This window comes from Chelon labrosus (genome assembly GCF_963514085.1).
Source record: "Chelon labrosus genome assembly, chromosome: 19".
NCBI lineage: Eukaryota > Metazoa > Chordata > Actinopteri > Mugiliformes > Mugilidae > Chelon > Chelon labrosus.
In genome coordinates this window covers 5,851,006-5,878,278 of record NC_140352.1, presented here as the reverse complement: position 1 = coordinate 5,878,278, position 27,273 = coordinate 5,851,006, and the positions used below count along the sequence as shown (strand labels likewise).

General features: G+C 43.4%; 1 protein-coding gene across 1 annotated transcript in view; it reads left to right on the top strand.

Moving 5' to 3' along the window:
* Positions 1 to 2,732: 2,732 nt before the first annotated feature.
* Positions 2,733 to 27,273, top strand: part of LOC311504370 (voltage-gated delayed rectifier potassium channel KCNH4-like) — a 36,198-nt gene continuing 11,657 nt past the window's right edge. The window contains exons 1-7 of the mRNA XM_084567403.1: positions 2,733 to 3,011; positions 12,795 to 13,028; positions 15,280 to 15,411; positions 15,919 to 16,052; positions 24,405 to 24,645; positions 25,635 to 25,792; positions 25,996 to 26,197. Coding sequence (XP_084423529.1) covers positions 2,936 to 3,011; positions 12,795 to 13,028; positions 15,280 to 15,411; positions 15,919 to 16,052; positions 24,405 to 24,645; positions 25,635 to 25,792; positions 25,996 to 26,197 — 1,177 coding nt within the window. The 5' untranslated portion in view covers positions 2,733 to 2,935. The remainder of the gene's footprint in view (positions 3,012 to 12,794; positions 13,029 to 15,279; positions 15,412 to 15,918; positions 16,053 to 24,404; positions 24,646 to 25,634; positions 25,793 to 25,995; positions 26,198 to 27,273) is intronic.

Here is a 27,273-nt window from a genome sequence, read left to right as displayed (position 1 = left end):
GACTTATGGGAAACGTAGTTAGGGTAATATTTCACCTGGCCATCTGTGCGTCATTCTGTCACATTAGACTGCGGAGTGGATAGTGAGCATGTTTAATGGATGAGCCTCTTTATTAGTGACAAGCAGAGACGGCCGAACTACAAGAGGAAGGGACAATGAGAGGCCATTAAAAATAGAAAGCAGTGAATGGCTGCCAGGGCCTGAATGGGATCCCGAGAGGGGGAACAATACCCTCTTACAGTCCGCGAGCCGGTCTTCTACTTTCACCGACTGTATTTTTATTTTTTTTTCTCCTCCAAACGCAGCTCACCTTTGCCACCCATTAGATGATTTAACTGTGCATTTTAATTACATGTTCTCTCCAGCTTTTTTTTCTTCTTTCTCTCTGGTTGAATGCCAGTGTTCTTGCTGATTTTTCCAAAAACAAGACATCTTATTAAAAATTTGAGTGTAAAACTGAGGCCTGTGGCAACTCAGAGCTTCTTTTGACATATTTATTTACTCCTGCCACTGCCGCCGGCGCCGTCAATCAACATCAGAACAGATGTTGCACTCGTTTTTTTTTACTCCATCAAGATTATAAACATCATTTATAATTTGAGGGAAACACCCACACAGCTGCAGAGTCTGCTCAACCTTTTCCAAGAATGCCAACAACCTCCCAGAAAAGAAACTTTGCATATTCTTATTCATCCTCCTCTATGTTTTATTTGACTCCCAAATCTGCACCGAGCTGCAGAACATGATGCAGAAAAAAATATAAAATATGGTTTCTATTTTACAGGGACAGAAAGATGTAAGTTATTGAGAGGCACAAGAGCGGAGCGGCCCTGCGCGCGTTTGACTGCTAATTGGACGCTGGCGCCGCTGAAAGGTAAGAGGAAATAGTTTCAGAATGATGTATCGCTGTTGCTGCATCTCATCCCGGGTTTGTTCTCTCTTCTGAGCGAATCTATACATTTACTGGTCGCGTCCTGCAGCTCCGTATGAATCAAAGCGTCCATTGTGCTTTACAAACCCAGACGCAGGCTAAATGTACAGTATCCTCTCAGTCTATTGCATTTATTTTTTTCCCCCCCCCTCCTCCAAAAAAAATGGTGAGGATGCATTAAAAATTAAAATTAAATGATGACAGAGATACAATCCCCCCGCTGACGGCTATTTTACCAGCCTATTTTATTTATATGCAAAGACAAACGGCGAAAGAATCCCTAATTGCGCAGGCATCTTAATATTTAATGACAATCCCATTAATTGAATTAATAGCCAAGAGTCATCTTTCCCTGATTACTTACATCGATCAGCCACAACATTATGACCGGAGACAGGAGACGCAGATAACATTTAAACCATCTTGTGACAGCTCAGTGTTCTGCTGGGGAACTTTTGGACCTGGCATTTATTTGCTTAGACATGTAGAACCCACCTAGACCAGACCAGGCACCCCCCACCCCATAGCAATGACACTCCTTGATGGAAGCTGCCATCAAAAGCTCAGAAGGCCCTTTGGGATGATCCACAGAGGCCCCTCCACTCAAAGGCCACCACAGGACACCCTCAGAAGACCCATGTCCATTCCTTCATGGCTATTCTGGAGACCTACAAAATATTAGGAAGGTGGCCATAATGTTATGTCTGATCTGTTTATTAAATCACTTGAAAACACACAGGACACATGTTCCCTCGCTGTCTGGAGGTGTTTCCATTGTTGGCTACAAGACGTGTTGTTTGCCCGAGTCAAAGAGTGTTAAGTTTGGTGTGTTTAGCATCAAGTCTTCATAATAACATCTCCAGGCTTATCCTTTTAATCCGCTCTTAGCGGCTTTTATCCCACAGCCTTAATTCTCTCATGAGGATACTGTAGAGGCTCATAGGGCGACAGTGACCAGCTCCATCCAGAGCAGACAAGTTTGAGACAACAACCCTCCAGGAATGGAGCGTTTTAGGGCCGAGCCTCTTACGGCGACTCCACATCTACAAATGTAGGAATATGTTTTTCCCCACCACCAGCAGCTCTGACGATGTCCCTAGAGCCGGACTCCCATGACAAAACAGCACAATAGCACATGATCCAGCTGAATACAATAGCCTGCAGTGACCAACATGCAGGTAATCCATCTCTCGTTGATTTGCAGACATGCACACAAAAGCCATGTGCTGATAGTAGCACTGTGGGGTGTAATGGTGCTGTCAGACTCTCCCTCTTTCCTCTTCTCTGTCTCGCTCTCTCTCTCTCTCTCTCTCTCTCTCCCTTTCTCACTTTCTCTTTCTCGCTCTATACCCCCACCACAGATGAAAACAGGTCCCCACAGAGGACGCCAGCATCTCATTGGCTGAGATATCACAGGAGTGGATCGGAGCAGGAGGGAGAGGGAGAGAGAGAGAGAGAGTAGCGAGGAGGGGAGAAGGCACAAGAAGAAGATGTAACTACTCTGCCACGGCGTCCTGATACATCACTGAGCTGATGGATGCAAGAGGAGGTAGACACATGCTCTGTATTTCTTTTTTTTTTGTCAGACAGATTTGGTGATTTTCTAATAGCGGTGGACTTACAGGATAACTTCTCCACAGTGTCACTGGAAGGTGCAGACAAGCAACAGCTGGGCTGACTGATCTGAAGCTCTCTGGATCTCAGAGCGACCTGGACTTGATCCCTCCTTGCCGACTCTTTATCTAGACTACACCCGAACCCTTTGCAGTTTTTTCGGAGCGAGCTATTTTAGTCTTCCCTGGGAGCTGCGCTGTTCTCTCGCAGAGAGGCATTGCTCGGGGAAGGGTGGCTGCTTTCACTGTAAATGAGTGTCCCCGCGAGCAGCCTCGGACTGCCACCCTCAAAGTCTCCCGCACCCGCTGAGACCCCCTGGAAGTCGCCTGCCGCGCCTCTGGGATGGTGTGACCCCCGGCCACCTGTTGGCTGTCCCACATCTGGGTCAAGATGCCGGTGATGAAGGGCCTCCTGGCCCCTCAGAACACCTTTCTGGACACCATCGCCACACGCTTCGATGGCACCCGTGAGTACAGAAGAAGCATTTTGGATAAGTTGACGACTAATTCTGTAAAAATAAAGACGTAACATGTGTTTTCAGGCCAGTGCTCAAATTAAAATTAACGTCTTCTTAATCTCCTGCTTTAACTTGGCTCTGAGGAAGACGCGCCACCTCTCAGGTCACAACACAAACATCACAGCACCGTCTGATTTAAGCTGAAATCAGAGAAAAAGTTTGTTTTCAGTTTAACGGGAGCATCAAATCAACCGTCACAGATCATTTCACATCTATTGCACGCGTTTTTTTCTTGAAGGTAGCCTCTGCAGCCATTAGGCAGTGCTGCCATCCTCGCTCGCCGTGTGTGTGTGTCTCTTGTTTTGTACCTTGTGGCCCCTCAGGGGAGGCTGTGGCTCGTTGTAAACAAATGCCGTGGGGATGTCTGTGTTTGTTCGCTTGTCGATCCTGCCTGTCCGCCCTTCAGCTAGTTGAATGAACAGCTGACTCACAGTGATTTTAAGGGCTCTGTCTCGGCTGCACTTGGGGGGGGAAATACGCACAGTGAAATCTGTAACAGCACTGTCCAAAGGACATGAATAGCAGCAATTACAGCTTGTGAACCAGGCTTCTAATGAGGTGTTTATGGATCTCTCGAGATCCCGACGCTGACACAGTGCTCCTCAGGAATCGTTCTTACACTTAATCAGAGCTTGAAATTCAGTGGTTTGTGAGACGAGAAGGCACGCACTGAGTCCGGAGATGACGTGGGGTGCTACACAATTCGGCTCGAAGCACCAGGGGTCGTGACCCACGTCGCTTCTGCCCCGCTGAAGAGTCCCTGAGCTAAACAAAGACTCGCTGCCAGCTCCAGAGGCTTGTTCTCTAGCCGGACCTCCTCGCTGTGACCTCTCGGTGAAACAAGCAAGAGGAGAAAAGGCACTTCCCTTCCCGGGCTGAGTGTCGTTTCTAATGTGTAACACCACTTCTCAGGGAATGATAGCAGTGTTTGTTAACTGCTGGCTTCTCTTGTTTTTTTAATCACCGTTGACAGCAACATCTAGAAACATTAAATGCTCTTTGGAGTGCTGCACGTGTCCTGGTATTTCAACCCTGCAGCGTTGGCTCTGTAGACGGGCACACGTCCACCACTCTGTAGTAGAGCGTTTATTCTTTCTCATGTACGTTTGCCACTGAATGCCCCGATGATGTCAGCAGAGCCGCAGACACGATAACCAGTAGGTAGCAGCAGCAGCAGCAGCAGCAGCTTCTGCCACTTTCAAGCCCACTCTCGATCCCGTCACAAGCCTCCGACTCCTGGATGGTGGCAGAGTGCCCACTCCTCAAAATAGCTTCCTTCCTGTGTTGCCGGGGTGACGGGGTCCCGCCACTTGACACGGATGAACACTTTGGGGAAGAAGATGGTCCGCTAAAGAGTCGACACTTGAACTCAAGGACTTTTTAGAAAGCAGCTGGTCTCTTGTTTCAGGAAGGAGCGTCTTAAAATTAGAGGCATTGTGGTTCACGCAGCTGCGGCGCCCTTTTTTTTTTTTTTTTTACCTCAACCTTGACGTAGCTTGAGAAGTTTTTGTTTTTGTGGCTCTTGCACAGCATTTGTGGTCAGTGGTTTTAATGTGCTTTGCTTCGTCTGAAGACTTAAAGGTTCTCTGTGGCGCTTATTGTAGAAAAATCCATATTTATATACGTCTTAAACGTCTCTGGAGAGGATATTAAGCACTTCATTCCATATTATTTGAAACCGAAACTCCTCCAAGTGCGTTGTGTGAATTAAAAGTGTATTTAAAGTTGCACACAAACAGAAAAACCCTCTGTAAAACGTTGCCCATCCCTTGCAGCTAAAGTTCAAAGCTCAACCTGCCAACTAGTTATTTTTTTAAATATCAAATTCCACTTCAATTCAATATAAATTCATACAAATTCGAGCCACTAATCAGGAGGCAATGACATTAGCTTTTAAATCTGGATGTATTGTCACTATGCAACTTGCAGATTTTACTACAACTCTAATACATAATAAATAAAAACTGTACATGCATACCTGTTATATAATTTAGCAATTGTGTCGTGTGGAATATTGTGTCAAAAAAAAAAGTGTTTTCAAGTCAGCGAGACAACAAAAAGCTGAGCCGCTGCTGCTGCATCGTCCCTCCAGTGTCGCCCTTAACTCATCCTGTTGTAATAACCACAATTTATGACTCTGAACGTATTTACTTAAACGTTATTTTCCCTTATGAAAGAGAAGACACTATAAATCATTCTCAGGTAATACTGTACGGTAAGCATTACACACAAAATGTGTGAAATGACGTCATGTTATTTTCAGTGCTTGTACCGTATAGAAGGAATGTATTTAGATCAGCACAGAGAGAGCTGCTGACTGAGCAGACACGCAGTCAAAAACATCATTAAATGTGCCTCTCCAGCTTAACCCTCGCCTTGTAGATGATAATAATAATAATAATAATAATAATAAATGCAATTTATCAGACAATTATTTATCCTTATATACCAGCGTTCTTGTAATTACACTGATTTCTGTGCCTCTGTGCAAAAGCTTGACAATGTATGCTATAAAAGCTATAATAACTGGTTGCTGAGTATTGTGCACTTTCATTTTTATTATTATTTTTTTTGTATTTTCATGTCGTCAGGGAGTTTCGGACTAATTTCTCCAGTTTCGAGGGGGAAGTTGTTCGTATTCACAAATATCGACTGACCTTAGAAATAACATTTATAAAAACAATTTGGTTTTTAATTTAACAGTTCCTGGACGGAGAAAATTACACATCTGACGTGTACGAAATCCCCCACACCCCTCGCTGTAAGCGAAATGTCAGAACAGGTTAAGTCACTAACCTTTGACACACACACACACACACACACACACACACACAATGCGCAGCTCAGTATTTGGCTTACAGCAATGTCAGCAGTCTAGTTTCCCCAAAGGAAGTGTGTGCATGTGTGTGTGTGTGTTTGAGTGTCTGTTTGTGTTGAACTGTGCAATCCAATCAGTTGATTTTACGTATTAGTTTGATTTCTGAAAGGAAATATTCAGAGGTCAAAGGTCAGGCTCAGGGTCAGGCTACGTTCTCACAGTAATAGTGTTTTGTGCTCGGGCACATCAGCAGATGTTTGTTGTGACACAGGCTAAAAACCGGAGCTTCCAGTGTCCTGCTGCCACCAACGCTCTGCTGTGTGTGTGTGTGTGTGTGTGTGTGTGTGTGTGTGTGTGTGTGTGTGTGTGTGTGTGTGTACAGTACACACATCTGTCCTTTACAACCTCCTCCCCCAGCTCCTTTACACGACCTCCCCGGCAGCGTTTTCACATTGACAGCAGCGCCCTGTGGGGCAGCGTAACCACCGGGCAGCTGCAGGCAAAGATAAGAACCGGGTTTATTTTCTCCCCAAACACTTTTCTGTTAAAAGGCAACTAAGGAACCAAAGGGGGGGAGACGGGGGAGGCCTGTCAGACTGAAGCTCACCCAGCTCATTGTTACCAGGCTGATGAACAGCTCTTAATAGGCAGCCGCAGACAGAGGCCAGAGGATCGCTGGCTCTTTTACTGGCTGCATTTAAAGCCAGTGGTGTTTGGATTTACAGCCGGCCAGTATGGGTTTGGAAATGTCAGAGTCCTCTGATGATGGTTAAGGTTGGTGGTTGAATCCCCAAGCGCCCCATGTATGTTGGTGTTTTTGAGCAAGACACTGAAATAAATCTGCTTCTAACGTGCACCTTACACTTACACGCCACCTCCGTCATTGTATGAATTTAGGTGAGAGTGGGTGTGAAGCTTTGTAAAGTACTTTGCACCATTCTCTGGATAAAGGTTTTTTTTTTATCGAACCAGCACAGATACTTTTGTCAAAATCAAGCACGAAACAATATATTTCAGTCATGAAGTCTAGAAAGTGGTATTAATTAATCACAATGACATGAAATTACACATCAAGTGATTATTCTCGAGCTGTGACCTCTTCCTCCTCGCGCTCTCCATCTTTACATATCGCTGAGCGGTGATTATCTGCTGAGTAAGTGGCCGAGCCTCATGGGCTTTCATCTGTCTGAGGAACTTCTGCGACACGGAACCCGGCGCAGGCTTCCTTGTTGTTAGCGGTAGCATGTAGCGTCATCATGTCAGATTACAGTTGTATAGCGAGTCAGCACAGATGTGTAATTAAGGAAGCTGGTGCAGCCGAGCGGCCACTCGGAGCAATATCCCTGAGAGGATTACGGCCTCAGAATTGAGGCATTGTCACCGTCTCTCCCTCTCTCTCTCCTTCTCTCTCTCTCTCTCTCTCGCATAAAAATAAACTCAATCAAAGTGTTTGTTTAGTGGTCCATGTCGGTGCCGGATTGCTTGTATGATGTATATGTTGAATGTGAAGTGGATGAAGCTTTGTGTGGTGTCTTGTTTCTTCAAAACAAACCAAATCCACCAGACCACCTTCCTAATATTGTGTAGGTCTCCCTTGTGTCTCCAAAACAGTTGTGACTCATCAGAGAATGGACATGGGCCTTCTGAGGGTGTCCTGTGGTGTCTGGTGACAGATTGTTGTTAGTGGGGGGGGTCTTTGAGGGGATCATCCCACAGATACTTGATCAGTTTGGGATCTAGTGAATTTGGAGGCCAGGTCAACACCTTGAGCTGTTCTTCACGTTTTTTTGGAGTTGTTCCTTAACTGTTCCTGCTGGGGATGTCTGCTGCCATCAAGGAGTGTCATTGCTATGGGGTGGGGGTGCCTGGTCTGGTCTAAGTGGGTGCTACATGTCTAAGTAACATCCACACCAATGAATGCCAGGTCCAAAAGTTTCCCAGCAGAACACTGAACTGTCACAAGATGGTTTAAATGTTATTTACTTCTCCTGTAAGCGGTTTTAATGTTGTGGCTGATCGGTGTAACAGCCTGATATTTACTGTACAGGCCTGACTGCACTATCAGTCTAACTCTTGTCAAAATGTTCCTTCAGCTGCGTTTTACTCAGACCAAATCCTCAAACTTTGCAGCCTGAGTAAAAGTTCTCTGAATAGCTGCTGATAAACTTCGGCGACTAATCTGAAGCAGCAAACTTTGCATACCTCCAAACGCAGCAAAAAAGTTTTTACCTTTCACGGCTCGTTGGCTTTTATCGCATCTTTACAAAGTGATTTACGAGTACACCCGCCCTTGACCTGCTTTAAAAGGGGCCGATTTAGGGATGCTGAGTAGAGATGAACCTATTCTTAGGTGAGCGTTACATAAAACCAGAGACGAATGCGGTTGCTCTCCGACACTTGCTGGCTCACGGAGTTGGGGTGTTAGGAATTTATAGAACAGAAAAAAGAGGGCATGTGTTTTTTTCTAAACACAATAGGCGACCACTTCTTGTTCAGCCATTATTTCTAGGCCGAGTTTTATTTATTTATTTATTTATTTATGTATTTAGACGTGAAAAAACTGAGGCAAGCTGAGTTTCAGAAAACTTTGTGTTCCAAATACTTTATACACGAACGGAAATGCTACAGTTTCTCCTCGTCGAAGCCGCTGCAAAGGCATTAAAGCTCCTCCGCCTGTTGATGGATCAGACTAATGCCTGTCTCTTTCTATAATTCCGCAGTGACAGTTTAGTTGCTGCTCGCTGCACACCCAAGAAAGGTTGTCACCGCTCAGAAAAGACATCTCCCCCCCTGTGGACTGCTTTCTGCTCAGCCTGGCCAATTAAAGCGCAAGAATGTGGAAAGTGCTGCAGCAGCTGTTTAATGCTCCGTCTTCTTAGACTCGCACTCTGAAGGAAATCGTGAAAATTGACATTGCTTTTTTTTTTTTTTTTCTGTCTCTGTGCTGCCTCTCTGCTTGCTACCTAGAAGATCTGCAGCCCGATGCTTTCAGTTAAACTGCAGACAGAGAGAAAGAGTATTTACTGGCGGAAATAATAAGCAAACAAAAATGCAAATCCCGAAAGGTTTCACAGCGGCTCACACCTTGACTGTGAACGACATCGTCTAATTGCAGGTGTATAATGTAATTCCCCACCAGTCATTAAAGCTGAGGAAGGCACTTTAATGAGACAGACATTAAAGTCCATTTTCCTTTGTTTAGCCGAGATAATTCACGACTTAGATGACTGGGGAATGTTCACAGACGTGCGCCTTCATAACGAGAACTTCTGGCTCTTTGTCTTGGATCTACAGATCAGTAGAAAAACACTGCGTAGTGAAATACTTTTCTGGGATCAAGGAGATCTTGACAAGTTGTAGAGTGTCTCTTTTATGGGATCTTTGCTTTATCTGCGTAGACTGGACAACACAATGCGATCTAAAGTCAGACAACATCCTGATTTTGTCGACATGGCACAGTATCTGGCAGTAGTAGGCTGTCATTTTGTCATTTTGTCTGTATAGGTCGGTTGCTATCATATTCACTGGCAACACAATGTTGTTAGTGGGGGCCTTTGGGTCCTATGGGATGGGGGGAGGGTCCTCTGTGGATTATCTCACAGATACTTGACCAGTTTGGGATCTAGTGAATTTGGACGCCAGGTCAACACCTTGTGCTGTTCTTCATGTTGTTTTGAGTTGCTCCTAAAGTTTGCGTTTTCGTGTGTTTCATCGAGGGTGTCATTGCTATGTGGTGGGGGTGTCTGGTCTGGTCTAGGTGGGTGCTTCATGTCTAAGTAACATCCACATGAATGAATGCCAGGTCTAAAAGTTTCCCAGCAGAACACTGAATTCTCACAAGATGGTCAATGTGATTCACTTCTCCAGTCAGTGGTCATAATGTTGTGGCTGATCGGTGTATGCTGCTACAATATGTATTGTATTCTAAAATATAACAACTGATTTTATTTCAAAGCCGTTCATGCAGACCAGGTAACTCATCGCTCTGCGGCAAGAGCCTGGTTTTTCCTTGTAAAGGGCACACGCTCACAGCAACCCGAGGGAACGTGTGACGTCAAACTCCACCTATCACCAAGATTAATCTGTGTAGGTATGGAGAACCAATGTGCACTGTCTGCAAGCGCTGAAGCCCGGAGTTACTGGGATGAGAGCCCAGGATAGTGAACGCCGGCGCCGTGTATGCAGGCGAAACAAGACAGAGCCAGAAAACAAGGCAGAGAACTGTCCGTGGTGCTGAAAGCGCCGTCGCAGAAGAGGCAGAGAAAAGATGTTATGGTGCTGAATGAAAAGTGCAATATCTGTGTCATGTCCTCCACGTGTGAAAGGATACTCAGCAGAGTATATAATATATATAATAAATATAGATATACACTATATTGCCAAAAGTATTCACTCACCCATCCAAATAATTGAATGGGTTTGGCGGTTGCCTGGAGAACGGTACTTGTCTGACTGCATTGTGCCAAGTGTGAAGTTTGGTGGAGGGGGGGATTATGGTTCGGGGTTGTTCTTCAGGAGCTGGGCTTGGCCCCTTAGTTCCAGTGAAAAGAACTCTGAATGCTTCAGCAGACCAAGAGATTTTGGACAACTCCATGCTCCCAACTTTGTGGGAACAGTTTGGGGATGGCCTCTTCCTCTTCCAACATGACTGAGCACCAGTGCACAAAGTGTTAGAGAATAATTTCTCTTCCCTATAGATAGTTTGTGTGGTTTCTGTTAGATTATTGTTGGGGTCAGTTATCTGCCCTATTTTCTCTCTGAGGAACATGCCAAGGCCATGGTCCCTCTTTGGCGTCTTCAGTCTCACTGACCATGTTTACATGGTCTTTAGTATCCCGATTTTGATCGGGTTTTTGAAGTATCCCGTTTTCGTGTTTGTCCATGTAAACACCATATCCCGAATTCAGAAATCGGGATATGCCCATTTCCCGATTTCAAGAAACCCGGTTTTGCAACGTGGAGTACTCCGATAGAAGCCGGGATACTGAAGCATGTATACACCTTATCCCGATTTCTGACGGCTGCCCACTGTCTGCGCAGGCGCGAGTGACGCCAAGTGACGCACTAGATGTACAAACAACATGGCGGCAACGAGAACTTCTCACTTTTGGAGCGACGAAGAGACAGAATTTTTCCTTAAAGTAATGAAAGAACTAAACATAACGACGTGTTTAGATGGCAGGAAACACAGAAATGCTTATGTATTCAAATCTGTTGCGGAAAAGCTACGTGACGCTGGTTGTCCACCTCGCTCCGTTGAACAAGTTAGGTCGCGTTGGAAAACACGCATGCGCAGATAGGATGCAGCGATCGGGTTACTGGTATTTATCATGTATACGGAGATATGAATAACCGGGTTTCTCTGTGTTCCATGTAAACACCATATCCTGGATATGCTCAAAGCCGGGATAAGCCTCAAAATCGGGATACTAAAGAACATGTAAACGCAGTCACTGTCTGGCTGTCTACAGACACAGCTGTAGAGTTACATGATAACGTCCTCCGTCACCGGAAGACGCTTTGTATTTCCTAGTTGGTGTGAATGCTTATCTTCATGTTTAGGCGCTATAGCCAATTGGATGTTAACACGTCTCCCCTTTGTTGCCTCGGCCCACCTTTCTAGTATAAGAATCTGAGCTTTACTGTTTGTCCCTTAGAATTTGAGGTGGACTCATGCACTTATGTTGTGATGACGAATCTTCTGTTCTCCTCGTACGATCCTAAATAAACTCCTTCAGCATAAGACGTACAGGACTCTGGTACTCCTTCTTCTTCTTCATCGGCATCACCACAAATTCCTCCCTAACACAAAGCAAGGTCCATAAAGACATGGATGAGGAAGTTTGGTGTGGAAGAACTCGACTGGCCTGCACCTCAGGAGTCCTGACCTCAACCTGATAGAACACCTTTGGGATGAATTAGAGGGAAGACTGTGAGCCAGGCCTTTTCTCATCTAATATCAGTGTCTGACCTCACAAATGCACTTTTGGTAGAATGGATTGAAAAATTCCCATAAACACACTCCTGAACCTTGTGGAAAGCCTTCCCAGAAGAGATGAAGCTGCTATAGCTGCAAAGGGTGAGCCGACGTCATATTAAACCCTACGGATTAAGAATGGGATGTCACTTTAAGTTCATATGCGTGTAAAGGTTTTGGCGATATCATATTCCTTTAAATTCACAGAGGTGTGTTGGATATTCTCACCCACAGCTTCATAAACATGATATCAGTACCTTGATATAAGCAGAAAACAGGTGAAAGAACCAAGGCAATCACATTCTTTTTCTTTTTTGAAGATGAAAACAGGTGTGGTTTGACATCAGCCGCTCTGAAAACGTTCCCCTTCATTTCATTCGTATTTCATCTTCATGTTTGCATTACGCCGGCTCATTTTCCACTTATTGCACCTCTCTATTACCCAGTCAGGTGTTTTTTTTTTTTTTAATTCAAGGGTCAGGTCTTTTCTGGGTTCACATTATCCAATTAAGTGAGCCTGCACTTCAAAATCAATCACTAACCTTTGTGCTGTTTTCAAACCCTGGTCAGCTTTTTTTTTATATCCCACCATCTGCGGTCCAGGATGCCAATTTAAATTTTCTTTTTTTTTTTTTGCGACAGTCCACATAACGGAGTTCAGAGAACTAACTAACTATAGCCCTGGGAAATTAATTTAACCCGAGACTGAGTACACACCAACGTTTGATTCATGTTTGCTTTGAAAGTGCAAACTTTGAAAACTGTTGACACAAATTGAAACGGCTAAACAGACTTTGATTCTAGTACAACGAGCAGATTACATACCAAACATCACAGTAAACACGATGCATCCAGCAGGTTCCTATTTTGTTCCTGGCGCTCAGATGTCAGATTCGACGCCTCCTCACCTCTTCACCTTCTCATGTCCCCTTCGCAGACAGTAATTTCCTGTTGGGTAATGCCCAGGGCCACCGCGGCTACCCCATCGTCTACTGCTCGGACGGCTTCTGCGAGCTGACGGGCTTCACGAGGACCGAGGTGATGCAGAAGAACTGCAGCTGCCGCTTCCTGTACGGGGCGGACACCAGCGAGCACGTGGCCCAGCAGATGGAGAAGGCTCTGGAGGGCCGAGAGGAGTACCAGGCCGAGGTCCACTTCTACAAGAAGAATGGTGGGTGCAAAGAAAAAGAGGTCCAGATGTTAATAACCCCAGCATAGTATCAGCTTTTATCAACTGTATTGTTCTGGCCTGATCAAAATCAGAGTGCATTTATTTTTAGATGAGAGAGAGAGGCTGAATTATGAATGCACATCTTTAAACACCGCATTTGACCGCTGACGCACATACTCTTTTGGAGAGTCAGTGCTCCTCAGTGTTCGTTATTATGGATAAGAAACAACCAGAGAGAATGATAATACGTTCTTAACGCAGGGCAAAGTGCTGTTCACGCTGTCATGAATTTAACTCATTCCTCCGTGGCTAATCCTCCCGGAGAAGTCTTGGGCTCAAAACGTCACACACGAGCGGAGAACACACAACACCGTTTAAGCCTCTCTGACTGGCACACGGGATTATGTTGGTTCGGTAAAGACCCAAACCTTCAGCTTCAGAGTGTGTGAACCACTAATTATGCTGATGGGTTGCCAAATACGTCCCGTGGCTGCACGCTTGCAGCTTCACACCTTCGTATTTCATTTTTTACAGTACAGTAACTAAAGGTAAGGCAATGCCACTGGAACTAATAAGGGAAAAGTCTCAAGCACACCAAAAAATAATAATATAAAGCAGTCTTACAAGAGCCACAGGAAAAGAGAACTTTAAAGTAAAAGGGAAAGAAACTCGATTTTAAATAATTTAAACTGTCCTCTTGAGCTCTAATTCACACCAGCAGCTTGTTCTGAAACACCACCATCTAAAATGTTTTCTTCTCCTGTCTCCTTGTCTGTGCCTAACACACACACACACACACACACACACACACAAGCACACAGGGGACGCTATAAGAGATGTGAAACATCTGTGTGGTGGCACAGCGCTGTTTCTGCAGAGTTGCTAATGAGCATACTGGGTTATGGTAAGGTCTTGGATCCATGGCGCTCCTTCCCTCTCTGACTTGTTACACCCAACCCCCTGACTTTCCCTTTCATTTCGTGCACAATCCTCCGGTCCTTATCTAATTTGAAGTGTATTTTTAGAAAGGCTGTGCCATGCTTGGCAAGCGTCCACGGTTCAGACACGGTTAGAGCTGACACGGCGCGTGAAATCACAGGCCGAGGTATGAAAGATGGAATTCATTAAGGCGATGCATTAACAGAGGTGGGCGCAGAGGGGGTGGCCAGGGTTGGCACGAGACCCCGTCGGATTGCCCCTGAGGGTTTTTACAAAATCTCATATTCAAAGGTGACTCTAAGTTTTGCAAATCAAGAACAAAAGAGGTGCGCACAAAGAGAATCACAGAGAGGAAAAAGGAGACTAGAAGAGACAAAGAACAACTGTAAATACGCAAAGAACTAACAGAGGGTCACAAAACGTAATAGAAATGCAAAATTACTAAAAATATAAGCAGACACAGACATGCACAATAACCTCACAGAGACAATAAATGGCCACGATGGTACACGAAAAGAACAACACACAAAATTACTATAGAAGGACAAAATACTACAACAGTGATGGATCACAAAGAGACACAAAACAAGTACGAGTATACGCAAAGGAACACTACGAAAGCAAAAATTAACACAGGAAGACAAATGAACAACACAAAAGACACCAGAAAGGAAACGCAAACGACCGCAGAGATGCACACCAACAATACAGAGACCAATTACCACCAAGGCTCCGAGCTATCACAAAGATGGGCACAATTACAACCACGTGTACATAAAACACAATACCACAACAAAAGGTCAATTACCAAGACGTATAAAATAGAGAAGACACGAAGTAGAAGAGTCACAGACATAAGCAGAATTACCTAAAAGGAAAACAGAAACAGAAAATGAACAATAACATTAGGAAAAATCATAAAGAGATACGACAAGACAACGTGTACATGGTAATAAACCCCAAAGAGGCAACAAGGGAACTATAAAGAAACATAAAATGATAAAAAAGGGCATCAGATGTGGCCAGAAAGAGCAAAAAAACACTAAAACGCCAGAGAGGAACAAAGCGTAGATGTGCAAAATTACCAAAAAGAAAAGCAAACAATCACAGAGATGCACGCTAAACGAGAAAACATTTTAAATGACAGACAGGTTGTATCTCTTTCAGCCTGGATGGAGGTTTTTTCCTCTGCCCAGAGCCAAGAGAGCCCTGTACATTTACTTTGGACCTGTCTCTGGAGGGTTTTGCGTCATCCTCCAGGTGAGAAGAAGGAAGAACCTGCACTAAATCAACGTCTGTGGTTTCGTTCCAGGTGTGGCGTTCTGGTGTCTGTTAGACATCGTGCCCATAAAGAACGAGAAGGGCGAAATGGTTCTCTTCCTCTTCTCGTTCAAGGACATCACCGACACCTTCGGGAAGGGCTACCACAACAGCAGGAAGGAGGGTAAGCTGCCATCCCTGTTTACTAAAAAAAAATAAAAAATAAAAAATAAATCCCATTATTTGCTTACTTTGAAACATGATTTACGAGCAGGCCTTGGTCTGGCCCTCGGCTTTCATTTTCTCTGCGCGCTCTTGTTCATCACTGTCACATCCCGCCCGGCGGTTTTGTTTGGTTTTGGCGTTCGTTCGCTGAACTCAGACGACGTTTTCTCCAAAGGGGGAGTTTGATTTGGGCGGCGGTGTGTCTTCAGGTGGAACACAGTCTGCCACAAATACCGAGCACCATGCCCGGGGGAAATGGACTGTCAGTTTGTTACACTGCAATCGATTAAAAAGTCAAGTACGTCTAAGTGTTTTCCGCGTCTCACTTGTGCGACTACATCAGGAAACAAATATACGGTGTAAAAACCTGATCGACTTCAGATCAGACGACGCTATAGATGTTCTTTGTCTCCACTTTCATTGTGCTCTAATTGACTTGCACTGATCTGATGGACTGTGTGGACAGTTTCAGAGGACAAGCGGCACAGGAGGAAGAGCAGCTCTCACTTCAGCGAGGCCAGGAAGCGTGGACGCACCATGCTGTACCAACTGACCAGCCAGTTCTCCAGAGGAGGCAAGGGAGAAGTCAACCTGGGCGGAGTGAGTACACCTTTCACCATTAACCGCTCACGCTTGATCGGCTGTGATGGGTTCCCCGACGCAAAGTAGCCCGGGAGCTACTTGGCGCCGCCCCATTCCCGAGTTTAAATAATTAACGTCGATTTCTAAAAGTTGGAACAATTTGAGGGAAGTCTTGACCCAGATTCCCAGAGTGTGGCTTATCTCGGTAAAAATTCATCACAAGGCTCTGCTGTTTTAAGCTTTTTTTTTTTTTTTTTTTGTAACGCAAGCTGTTGTTTTGGTGTATTTAAGTGAACACATAGCAAGGTCACCGTGGCGGCGATGATAGTCACTGCTGAGGAGTTTTTAGTCATAGAGGAAGCTGGATGCATTATCATCATCACCTTTTTTTGAAACTGCCCAGGTATGCTAACATCTGAGCAGCAGGAGCTCTGGGCTATAGGTCATTATGTCACCAGAACATTCCTATATATTACCTTTAGTCTTTCATGACTTTATTTTGATAAATAGGTCTGATTCCACACAGATTTTAAATGTTTCTCAACCCATGTCAGATAAGTACGCAATTTTACCCGTGCGATTTCCCTGATCTGTCTTTCAAGTGTGTTTGTGCCTTAAGTACCACAACAGGTTATTTGTTGTGGTGAGACGGACCCCTGCTGCAGCCTTTCACTGCCACATATTTATTTCTACATAACAAAGGCTTTTTCACAGGCTTTGAAAAATAAAGTCCCGCTTCACTCCGAGCAACGGTATTCATGACGACAAGCTCCCGAGCTCCTGTTTTGACACAAACGGGAGCAGTTTTTTTATTTTTTATTTTTTTCTAGCGGTGCAACCATTTTGAGATAATCCGTGCTCCTTCCCTGCAGAGGCTCAGCCACCAACCGAGTCTGTGCTCAAACCTGTCCCTTTGCAATGTGGCGTGTTCAACCCAGTGGACCGAAAGCGATTCAGAACTGTGCAGAACTAAAGAATTTTTAAATTTAAAACTGAAAATAAAAAATCTTTGTGTCTGAATGTGGCAGTTAGCGTTTTAAAATTAAAATGAGTGTTTTAGAGAGCTACGTTTACGCCTAAGTGCCTAAAACTAAAGCACATGTTCGTTTTAGCACTAAAACTGGGTCACACAGTAAAATTGATTTGCGCTATTTTTGCCTCTGGCGGTTTTAACGGTATGCCCCTTACCTGACACTGCACTTTACATTAATTGTCACAACCTGCGAAGGCATAATGAGAAGCTGACATATACGTTTCCCTTTGAGAACTTATCATGCAAGCATGCAATCAGATTCCAGCTACAAATGTGTTTTCCAGCTCCAGATGTGTTATCGACAAATAATCATTCATAAGACGGTGAAAAGGGAGGCTTCTCTGATAAATACTCTGCATCCTATTAACACTTCTAGAACCAAAAGCTGCTTTCAGACCCCAAGCTGCAGGTGTCTTCATGGGTATCAGAGTGCTACACCTCCCCCCCCCGTATGCCAAGCCTCCTGCTGCCCCGCTTCACAATCCCACCTACTTACAGATGGCAGTGTTCACTGACACCATGCATGCGCCAACATCTGTTTTAGCGGTGCACGCGCGAAAAAACATTCACACAAACATTAGGGGAGAGAGTAAGTCGCTTGCCCTCTGACGGTGTCAGGGAAAACACGCTCAGAATTAGATGCACAATATCAGTCGCTGAGATTTTATGTCAGCGCTGTCAGCGTGAGACTGGATTTTTCCTCTTTCTTTTTCAGACTATAAGTAGGGATGTGAGATTTAACAGAGCTGATGTGTTCACTGTCTGCAAATAAATATGGTTTTAGACTTTTCCCTCATTCTAACTCTGTACTTAAGATTAGAGATTAGTATTTTTGTGGTAGACTGTGCCAAGAGCATCTTCACAATGGACAAAATATGTGAAAAGTAGCACATGAGCAGACCAGTAAACACAGCTCGATCATAACCAAGATACTGCATTTTTTTTTAATTTATTGAACCCAGTTCACAATCAAATAACCCAATAACTGTACGGAGTGATAATAGCATGCAGACCTATTACAATGTAGGTGATCCTGGTGTTTTTTCGATGCAAAACAAATACATCTACTGGTTAGAATAAAAATCAAATATGTTTCATATAGAGAGGAAATTCCATCTGTGACTTTGGAGACGCTTTATCTCGCCTTCATCTCTCAGAAATGCCACCCAGAGCGAACCGGATAGCCTACACCGCAGTCTGCAATAATAACTGCAAGCAACTGCAGGATAAAATGTGTTACTTGTTTGTGAGCATATTCCCCACATCTTGCCTTCTGAAATCAATGCACATTCAGTCAGTTTTATATTTGTGCACTCACTTGCCAGTTCAGTAGGTACACACTAGTGAAAGCGAATGCATTCTAATATAACAGTCCTTCATTAAATCTCAGCTTCATGAAGGTTATGGTGTTTAGAACAGGGCTCTCAACCCGTTCACACGCTCACACGCCACACTTTGTATTTCTCACGCAGAGAAATTACCACGATATTATTTTTTAAAACAGTGGAATAGGTCTGAATCAAGCGGGTTCCCGTAGAGCTCAGAGGCGCCTTTCACGCACCAGCCAATCAAATAAAAAGAATATAGCTACTGAACAGCCAATCAAATAAAAAGAATATAGCTACTGAACAGCCAATCAAATAAAAAGAATATAGCTACTGAACAGCCAATCAAAAAATAGCATTGCTGTATCCGGGCAAGACTGAGAAAAGTACTGTCACATCGCTCGAGTCACATCTCACTCATTAACGAAACCTCCGGGTCACGTAAACACGACCAATTAAATATTAAAATCAGTCCGTTTTTACGTTTCGTATTTTTGATCTGAGCCTAAAATTTAAATTTTATTTTTTTTTTCGTTTTGTGTTAGATTAAAAAACAAATAACAAATAATCAGTCACTTTTTAATTTTTTGATTTTTGATTGCCATTTGAAAATGGAGAGAACGACTGATACACAGATTGTAAGTCATCTCATCATTTGATTTTTGAATATTGTGTCCAGGCAGCTGATAATCAGTAATGTTAGCAGTTGACCAGTGTGTGAACTAGTCTAGCTAGCCACTTGAATCCCGGCTAGTTTCAGCAGCTATTCTGTCACTTGTTTTTTAGTCTTAGTTCAGGACACATTAGCCTATTCACAGAGCTTTTCTCTTAGGCCACCGCTTAGTTCTTAGTTCTGCTTCACCCTCGATGTGTGAAGGAAAGATACAGAAGGTCTTTCCTTCCTGCTGCTGTTAGGCTCCACAACGAGCACTCCTAATATGTGCAATATATCTATTATTATATATCTATTATTATATCATTTCTGCATGCTGTTGCAAACTGCAATTTCCCCATTGTGGGACGAATAAAGGTTTTTCTTATTCTTATTCTTATTCTTATTCGTATTTAACGTTATTCACAAAGCAGTTGAGACCAACTTTTAGGAAGGACATTACCAACTGAAGATGAGATTTGAAAAAAAAAAGCTCTGCTTTGCTTGAAGGCTCATGCAGGAGCTAGCTAGCATTCACCTCGCTCCGTGATAGGCTGATGAGTGCCGCATATTTGACTCAGTTACAGAAATATCTTTCCCAGGGGGCTAAATTATGTAATTCCATATTATTGATAAGCTCAGACATTATCACACACACATACACACCTGCACTAAGAAATGCTAAAATAAATATTTTTATTTGTGTGAATTTATGTGTCATTTATCAGATCTAAGCCCCGTCCCCACCCCAACCAAACTCCTGCCGTCGCCGCCAAAATCTCACTCTGAACTCAGTTCAAAACTTGAGAGCCCTGGTTTAGAATCTCTTTCCAGTAATGGGAGTGCTGTTGGTTCAAGTGTGTTTTAATATTTTGAGGCTGTAGTTTGTAGAACTACTAATTGAATTGTGTTGTACCGACACATGTTACTATTATTTTTGACAAATCTTTGCCAATAACAAATTTGTAAATATGCACTATGCATTTTTTTTTTTTAACGATTGTGTTATTTAATAGTCTCCAGGTTGATTTTTAATTAAAATCCATATTAAATTATTAAAATATAATATAAATAAACAAATTAATACATAAAAATAAAAGGGCGGCCTTTACATGAAAAACGTGGTAACCATAGCAACGGCAGTAGTTCGTTTGAAAACGGCAGTTAGCTAGTTAGCTAACGTCTCCCTTGTGAAAATAAGTTAGTTTGAAAGTTTTAAAGTAACGCTAAATGAACTCGCTGCAACAAGAAGGATGAATATAATGTTTACTCAAATAATATTCTTACTCATATGTCTTTAAGTTGTTGATTCTGTGGTGAAAGGATGCACACATAACTTTTTTTTTTTAACGACTGTATTATTTAATAGCCGCCATGTTGAATTTTACCTAAAATTCATGTTAAATCGTTAAAATAAAATGAAATAAATTATAAATAAATAAATAAAAGGCCGGGCCGTTACATGAAATACGTGGTAACCACAGCAACGCCTGTCGTTCGTTTGAAACGTCAGTTAGCTAGCTAGCAAGTTAGCTAACGTCTCCCATGTGAAAATAAGTTAGCTTAAAAGTTTAAATTAACTCACTGCAACAAGACAGATGACGGACTATGTTAGCTGTTGGGGGCAGGTAAGTGAGCTGATAAGTGTGTCGCTATTCTCCTTTAATTAAATCTTCTTAAAAAAAAATATATATTATCTTATTTGTCTCCATCCAACCCACCTACCGTGTGTCCAAGTAGTTTTAATGACAAGCCAGCTCCTGGGTGTTCTTGTCTCTTCCTCCACGCTGTTTTTTCTCTTCTCTTCTTATCTTAAATCACCATTTTCCCCCCACTGCTACTTTTAAGTGTGTGTTTCTCTCCCTCTCCATCTGTCACTCTAACCCTTCATCCCTCTGGATCCTGCTGTCTCCCTTCGTCCTGTCACTCGTCCGCCATTTTTTTCCCTTCTACTTAAATTAACTCTCTCTTTGGCTTCCCTTTCCTAGCTGCTCAAATATTGAACCAGCCTCCATGCTTTAATATTCCACAAGTACTTAGCTTGAGGACTTCTATTTTTTTTTTTCCTCCACGTCTTTACTTTGGCACAGTTTGAATGGAGACAGGTTTATTTTGAACGCACAACTTTAACTTGTGTGTTTCCTAAGTAAATCAATCTGCCATTCTCCTCTTATTACTATTATTATAAATAGCTGCTTCCCTCTTCGCTGTCTGTGTCCCAGCAGCAGTTAGCTAACACAGCTCTGCCCCCACACCATGCCAGCCAATATCTCTTGTGACTAGATCTCTATTTGTAGCCCATCAGCCTGCTAGGCAAAGGAGAAAAGCAGGGGAGCTATGCTTTTGCTGGAGAAAAAAATAAATAAATAAATAAATATATAGACAGGCTCACAGATCTTTAAATAGAAGCACTGCCAAAAAACTGTGAGACAGGTGGAAAGTAGCTGCTTAACGTATCAATAATTTAACAGTGTTTACAAATGGAAATGTGTTCGGATCGGACGTTGCACATTTCCACAAGCACCTTTAGTTCGGACTGCAGAGGTTGCACACTCCTGACGTAATCTGCTGCACACTTCACCGTGTTTAACGACGTGTTTTCCGACTTTTCAGTGTTGTCAACTCACGAGTGTATTAGCTACTGTAATAAAGCCAAAACACGCTGACAAGTAGCTGATGTCATGCTTCTACATTTCCCGGGGGAGTGACACCATTGCCTCTTTTCACATAAACAGAAACATGCCGCATGTCTAGAGGTGTTTCAAGACGTGACACATATTTCATTGGCTGTCAAATAGTTCGCCTCCATCTTTCCCTCATTTTTATTTTTTTCTTCTTTTTGCACTCTTTCATACTGCGAATCTTTATAGTCTCTTGCTGTTACGCAACTTTTCAGGAAAAATATGATTGCTGAAATTTAGGATTATATTGCAATCTCACTAATCCTGCAATAAGACACTAAGTACTGAGGAAAGTCAGAGTCCATTAGTCTACACTTTATAATGTGTTGTAAACGCCTCACACACTGCTGCTTAAGAGCAAGTGACTTTAAGAGCATAACTATATTATTGGTGGGGGACACAGTGGTGTGGATGTTACTTAGACATGTAGCACCCACCTAGACCAGACCAGGTACCCCCACCCCATGGCAATGACACTCCTTGATGTTCAGCAGCCATCCCCAGCAGGATGCAGCCACAGAAACGCTTTAGGAACAACTAAAAAAAACAACTGAGAAGAACAGCACAAGGTGTTGACCTGGCCTCCAAATTCACTAGATCCCAAACTGATGAAGTATCTGTGGGATGATCCGCAGAGGACCCTCCCCTCAAAGGCCCCACTAACAACAGGACACCATCAGAAGGCCCATGTCCATTATCTGATGAGTCACAACTGTTTTGGAGACCTGCACAATATTAGGAAGGTGGTCATAATATTTCTGTCACGTATGCCGATTTGATTTGGACACAAATCTCAAACACAAACCCGAAGCTGTAGTTGTGGTTATAAAACCGGTTTATTGTAGGAAACAAGATGTTGGCAGGTCTGAAGCAGGTTGTGAGGTTTCCAGGGAGAACAGGGGAAGAGGTGCAGGGAAGATGGCAGGCGAACTGGTGGAGCTGGTGAGGATCTCAAGGAGAAGGCGAAAAAACTGGTGAGTGGGTCAATCCGGGAGCTAAAGACAAAGAGACGAAAATAAGTACGCTACACTTGAAGGAATCGTTAGCACAAAAACCAAGGCACTGTACCACTGAGGTAAGCAGACGATCTGGCGACGAGTGGAGGACTGAACCAGGATTTTATTGACAAGGAGAGTAGGTGGCTGATGAGGCTCCATTGCTTGCAGGTGTGTTTGCAGGTGGCTCCAGTTCCGCCCAGCTCCAGAGAGAAACAGACAGAAGCAATCCAAAAGAGAAACATAGATCCTGACAATTTCAAGATTTTCAGTTCCCATCAAGAAGTGTCTTTTATCTGCAGTAAAGCCCAAGGCATGCTGGGAGATGTATTTGAAACAGTAAGCTCTGGGCTACAGCTTGAGTTAATGAAGTGTGAAGACCAGCTGTAGCTGCGTGACACGCGTTCCCATGTGTCCCTGCAGTGCTCGGCTTTTTTTTTTTTTTTCTTTTCTAATCATTGGGATGTGGTCGGCTGGCTGCCTCGAGCGCCAAAGGTCGGTTGGGCGTCATGACCTCTGTGATGTAAGGCAAATTTAAAAAAAAAAACAACAACAAAAAACAGTCCGGCTTTCGCTGACGTTGCTTGAAGAGGTCACAGCTGTTGATGACAGTTAACGAGGCTTGTGATAAATTCTGCAGCGTCAAGCAGCCACAATCACTACGGTTGTGAAAGGTTTATCTTTTAAAGGGAAAAATCCAAACAGTAGACCATGTGAGGTATTTCTCTTCTTCTTGAAGCAAAAGAAAATGTTGTCCATCGTCTTCCAATTACTCAGACAGAGTCAGTCAGTTTCCTCCAGGTCCACCAGACAGCTTCTGGGCCCATACAAGGACATCTCAGACTTCATTAACGCGCCTCTTATTTCTTGGCTCACCGGTGTATGAAGTGGCCACATTGCTCCTGGATTTATTACTCCTCATTTATCTCTCCTTTCTGTTTCCCTCTCACCACTGTCAAAGGTAATAGCTTCTCCTGTGGTCCCCTAAACACGGTTAAAGCTATTATGTGGCAAGTGCACCTCCTGCAATTGGAAAGCTGCAGTCTCATTACGTGTCCAATGGACTTCATCAGGCATCAGCAACAGCAATTCGTGATATTTTTGCAATTGGATTTTTGACACAAAAAAAAGGAAAAAGGAGTACATTGAATTATAGGATTCTTAAAAATAACAGGAACGGATGGATGTCATTTGGAGAGGTGGTGTTAAGCCGTGTATGAAATTATCAAGCGTCGCTGCTGGTAATAAGTTTCCCCTTCACTGACCAAAGTGCTATCTCTGTCGTGTAGTGTTGTTACTGCGCCAACGTTTAAAAGGTTTATCACTGTCTATAGGAGGCTGTCAAGAAGAGATAACCGGCAGCATTACCATATCTGTTTCACTTCAGTTGCTTAACACAGTGAATCACAAGCGGTCAGTGCACGGGAGAGGGTGTTGACATTTATTTTGTCTGTTTCGGCAAAATCTTGGCACTGCAGTGTCCATCTGATTATCATTTATTTTCACAACACTCCACCTCGTGACCATCTGGTTATCAACTTATTCATTTATGCAGCTCCTCTAGTGAGCTTTGAGCGTTTTGTATATTTATTAACTTAAAATTCAAGAGGCTGTTGTTGGACTTTCACCTCTAACAGACCCCTTTACTTAAAGTTGGTTTTGCTCCACTTCTGCTGTCTCACAGAACATAGTTGAGAAGCCTTCAGTACCGGAGTACAAGGTGGCAGCGGTCCAGAAGTCACGCTTCATTCTGCTCCACTACAGCGTTTCAAAGGCCCTGTGGGACTGGCTCATCCTGCTGGCTACCTTCTACGTGGCCGTCACCGTGCCCTACAATGTCAGTTTCACGCCGCACGACGATACCGTCACAGCTGCTCGCTCCACCATCGTCAGTGACATAGTTGTGGAAATGCTCTTTATTATTGGTAAGTGTTGGAACAGGTTATTTGGAATGATGTACAGAACAAATATATTACTGGGGTGTTTGTAAAGCTGGATGCAGAGGGAGGTTAGCCTGAAGAGCCAGACCCACATTAAATGTAGGGTCTGGGCACTCTCCATAGACAGGGCTCAACCGGAGGGGTGGGATAAACGGTTGTCTTTCAAACTCCCTCTCCACGCAATAGGATAGCGCTTCAACCAAACAGAGCAACGAAGAAGGTGACGTAGTCAGAGCGACGGAAAAGAGAGTTCCTTGCATGTGTTGTGGAAAAAAACTTATCCTAATAGATATTAAATAGTTCTTGTTGCATCCCGTTTTGTCCTGAGTTCGCCTACAGGTTGAGTTTCTCCTGCATTAATAATTTTTAAGCTGTGGATCAAACTTTTGCCGTATCCGTTTGGCAAAACTCCAAATACATCCTTCTTTTGTAAGAACGACCTCAGTGCAGTTTCTTGTTCCTTTCTCAGAGAAAAGCTTAACTTCAAGTCTTTCAGAGCGGCGGCCAAAGCCGATTCGAAAGAAAGTTGTTCGCTAGCAGCAGCCATCGCTCTGGTAGTTCTAGCAGGATGGTCGCAGGTCAGTCGTCATCATGTTAAGCCCGCCCACCGACTCGTGATTGGCCCGGTCCATCTTGGATTTTTCGAAATCTCAAGTCAACGGAGAGTAACTAGACTGCCCCTGGAAGCAAATGTAATTTGCTGCCGCTAGGGGCGCGTCTAGATTCTAGGCTAGAGGGAGGTGGCTCTGAAGAGAACCCTGTCTTTTCTCGTTTCTGAAAGTTAATTTACTTGGTTACTACTAAGTTTATTGTAGTTAATTGTAATTCACATTACATTAGCTAAAGCCATCACCTTGGCAAATATCAGCAGTCGTTTTTCTTTTAGCGTACAAGTTTACATTATCATTCTCACTCTAGTTTACTGTGAAATATATCTTTTAGTCACTGGAAACTTTTCTCCTCTTTATTTCCAGACATTATCCTGAACTTTCGCACCTCCTATGTGAGCCAATCGGGCCAGGTGGTGTACGAGTCGCGCTCAATTTGCATCCACTACGCCACCACTTGGTTCTTTGTGGACCTGGTGGCTGCGCTGCCCTTTGACCTGCTGTATGCCTTTAATATAACAGTGGTGAGTACTGCTGGACAACAATATATTCACACATCTGCCCTTGAAAAGACAGCGCCTGGCATTGCACAAGCCTGCTATTGTGTAAAATAATTTGCTGCATATCCAAGCCCAGATATTTGGTAGTGTATTATCAGATATATCCAGGCAGAGTTTCTTTCCTTTTCTCTGTCACGTCATTCCTCATACTTTCCTGTCTCGTTCAGACATCCTTGGTCCACCTGCTTAAGACGGTACGCCTCCTGCGCCTCCTTCGTCTGCTTCAGAAGCTTGACCGCTACTCTCAGTACAGCGCCATGGTGCTGACCTTACTCATGTCCGTGTTTGCCCTGCTGGCACACTGGATGGCCTGCATCTGGTACATGATTGGACGCAAGGAGATAGAGACCAGTGAGAGCTGGGAAATAGGTGAGTGTTGTTGGGGATTTGTTTGCGCTAAAAGGATAAATGAAGATGAAGCTGATTATCACAATGTGCCATCATTTATTCTTTGTCTTTAATGTTCATATGTACAGAAATTATAAATAATTCATTAAAATGCTCAGACTTCAGTTGTCATAGATGTTATGTGAGTATTTTTCTCAAATGCAATGAGTCGACATTTGTTTTGTCTCCACTCAGCTATAAATAGTAGTGGCTCACCCATTGGGTGTTTAGCTCTGCTCCGTGGTGAGATGTTTGCAAACACTATATCTGCAGGTCTAATGAGAACTGTCCGAAAACCAGATCAAAAGCTGATATAAATACATAGCTATCAGCAAGAAGCTCAAGGTTTTCTGCGTGTCACTGTTTAAAAATAGAGACCAAACTCATATCTGCGTCTGTTATATCGAAGAACTTACACCAATACCAAAGATGAATCTTCCAAACAGCGACAGACAGCTACATGCACATTGTGGCAAACTGTAGGGTGCAGCTAAAGCAAACATCTAGCCCAGTCAGCTTTTCAACATGTGCGCACGTTTCTAAATGTGTGTGTGTTGCTATGATTGTGCATACTTATGTGTGTATAGTTTGTCTCTTGGGAGGTGATTTCATACCTGCTAATTGAGACTTGGCCATATTTATCCCAGGAGGAACCAATCTAATTCTGCCCTGTCCCGCACCAACATGCCGGCCTCCTGACACTGTTGACAATCTCTTTCTTACACACATTGACTTTTGTTTCACTTAAACGAGATATTGCAGTATCCTCCTTCCACTGGGATCTGAGCTGACAGAAGTCAAACAAGCATGAAGATAACAATAACCAAAACTTTTAGACATTCTTCTCTTAATAATAATAATAATACATTTTATTTAAAAGCGCTTTTCAAGATACTCAAAGACACTTTACATAAAAAGGACATCAAATTAGCAAAACAATGTGAAATATAACATCAAAAACACAATAAACTGAGCTAAACATTAAAAGCAATTTTAAAAAGGTGTGTTTTTGTCAGAGATTTGAAGGTGGGAAGGTCGGTACAGTCGCGGATGTGTTT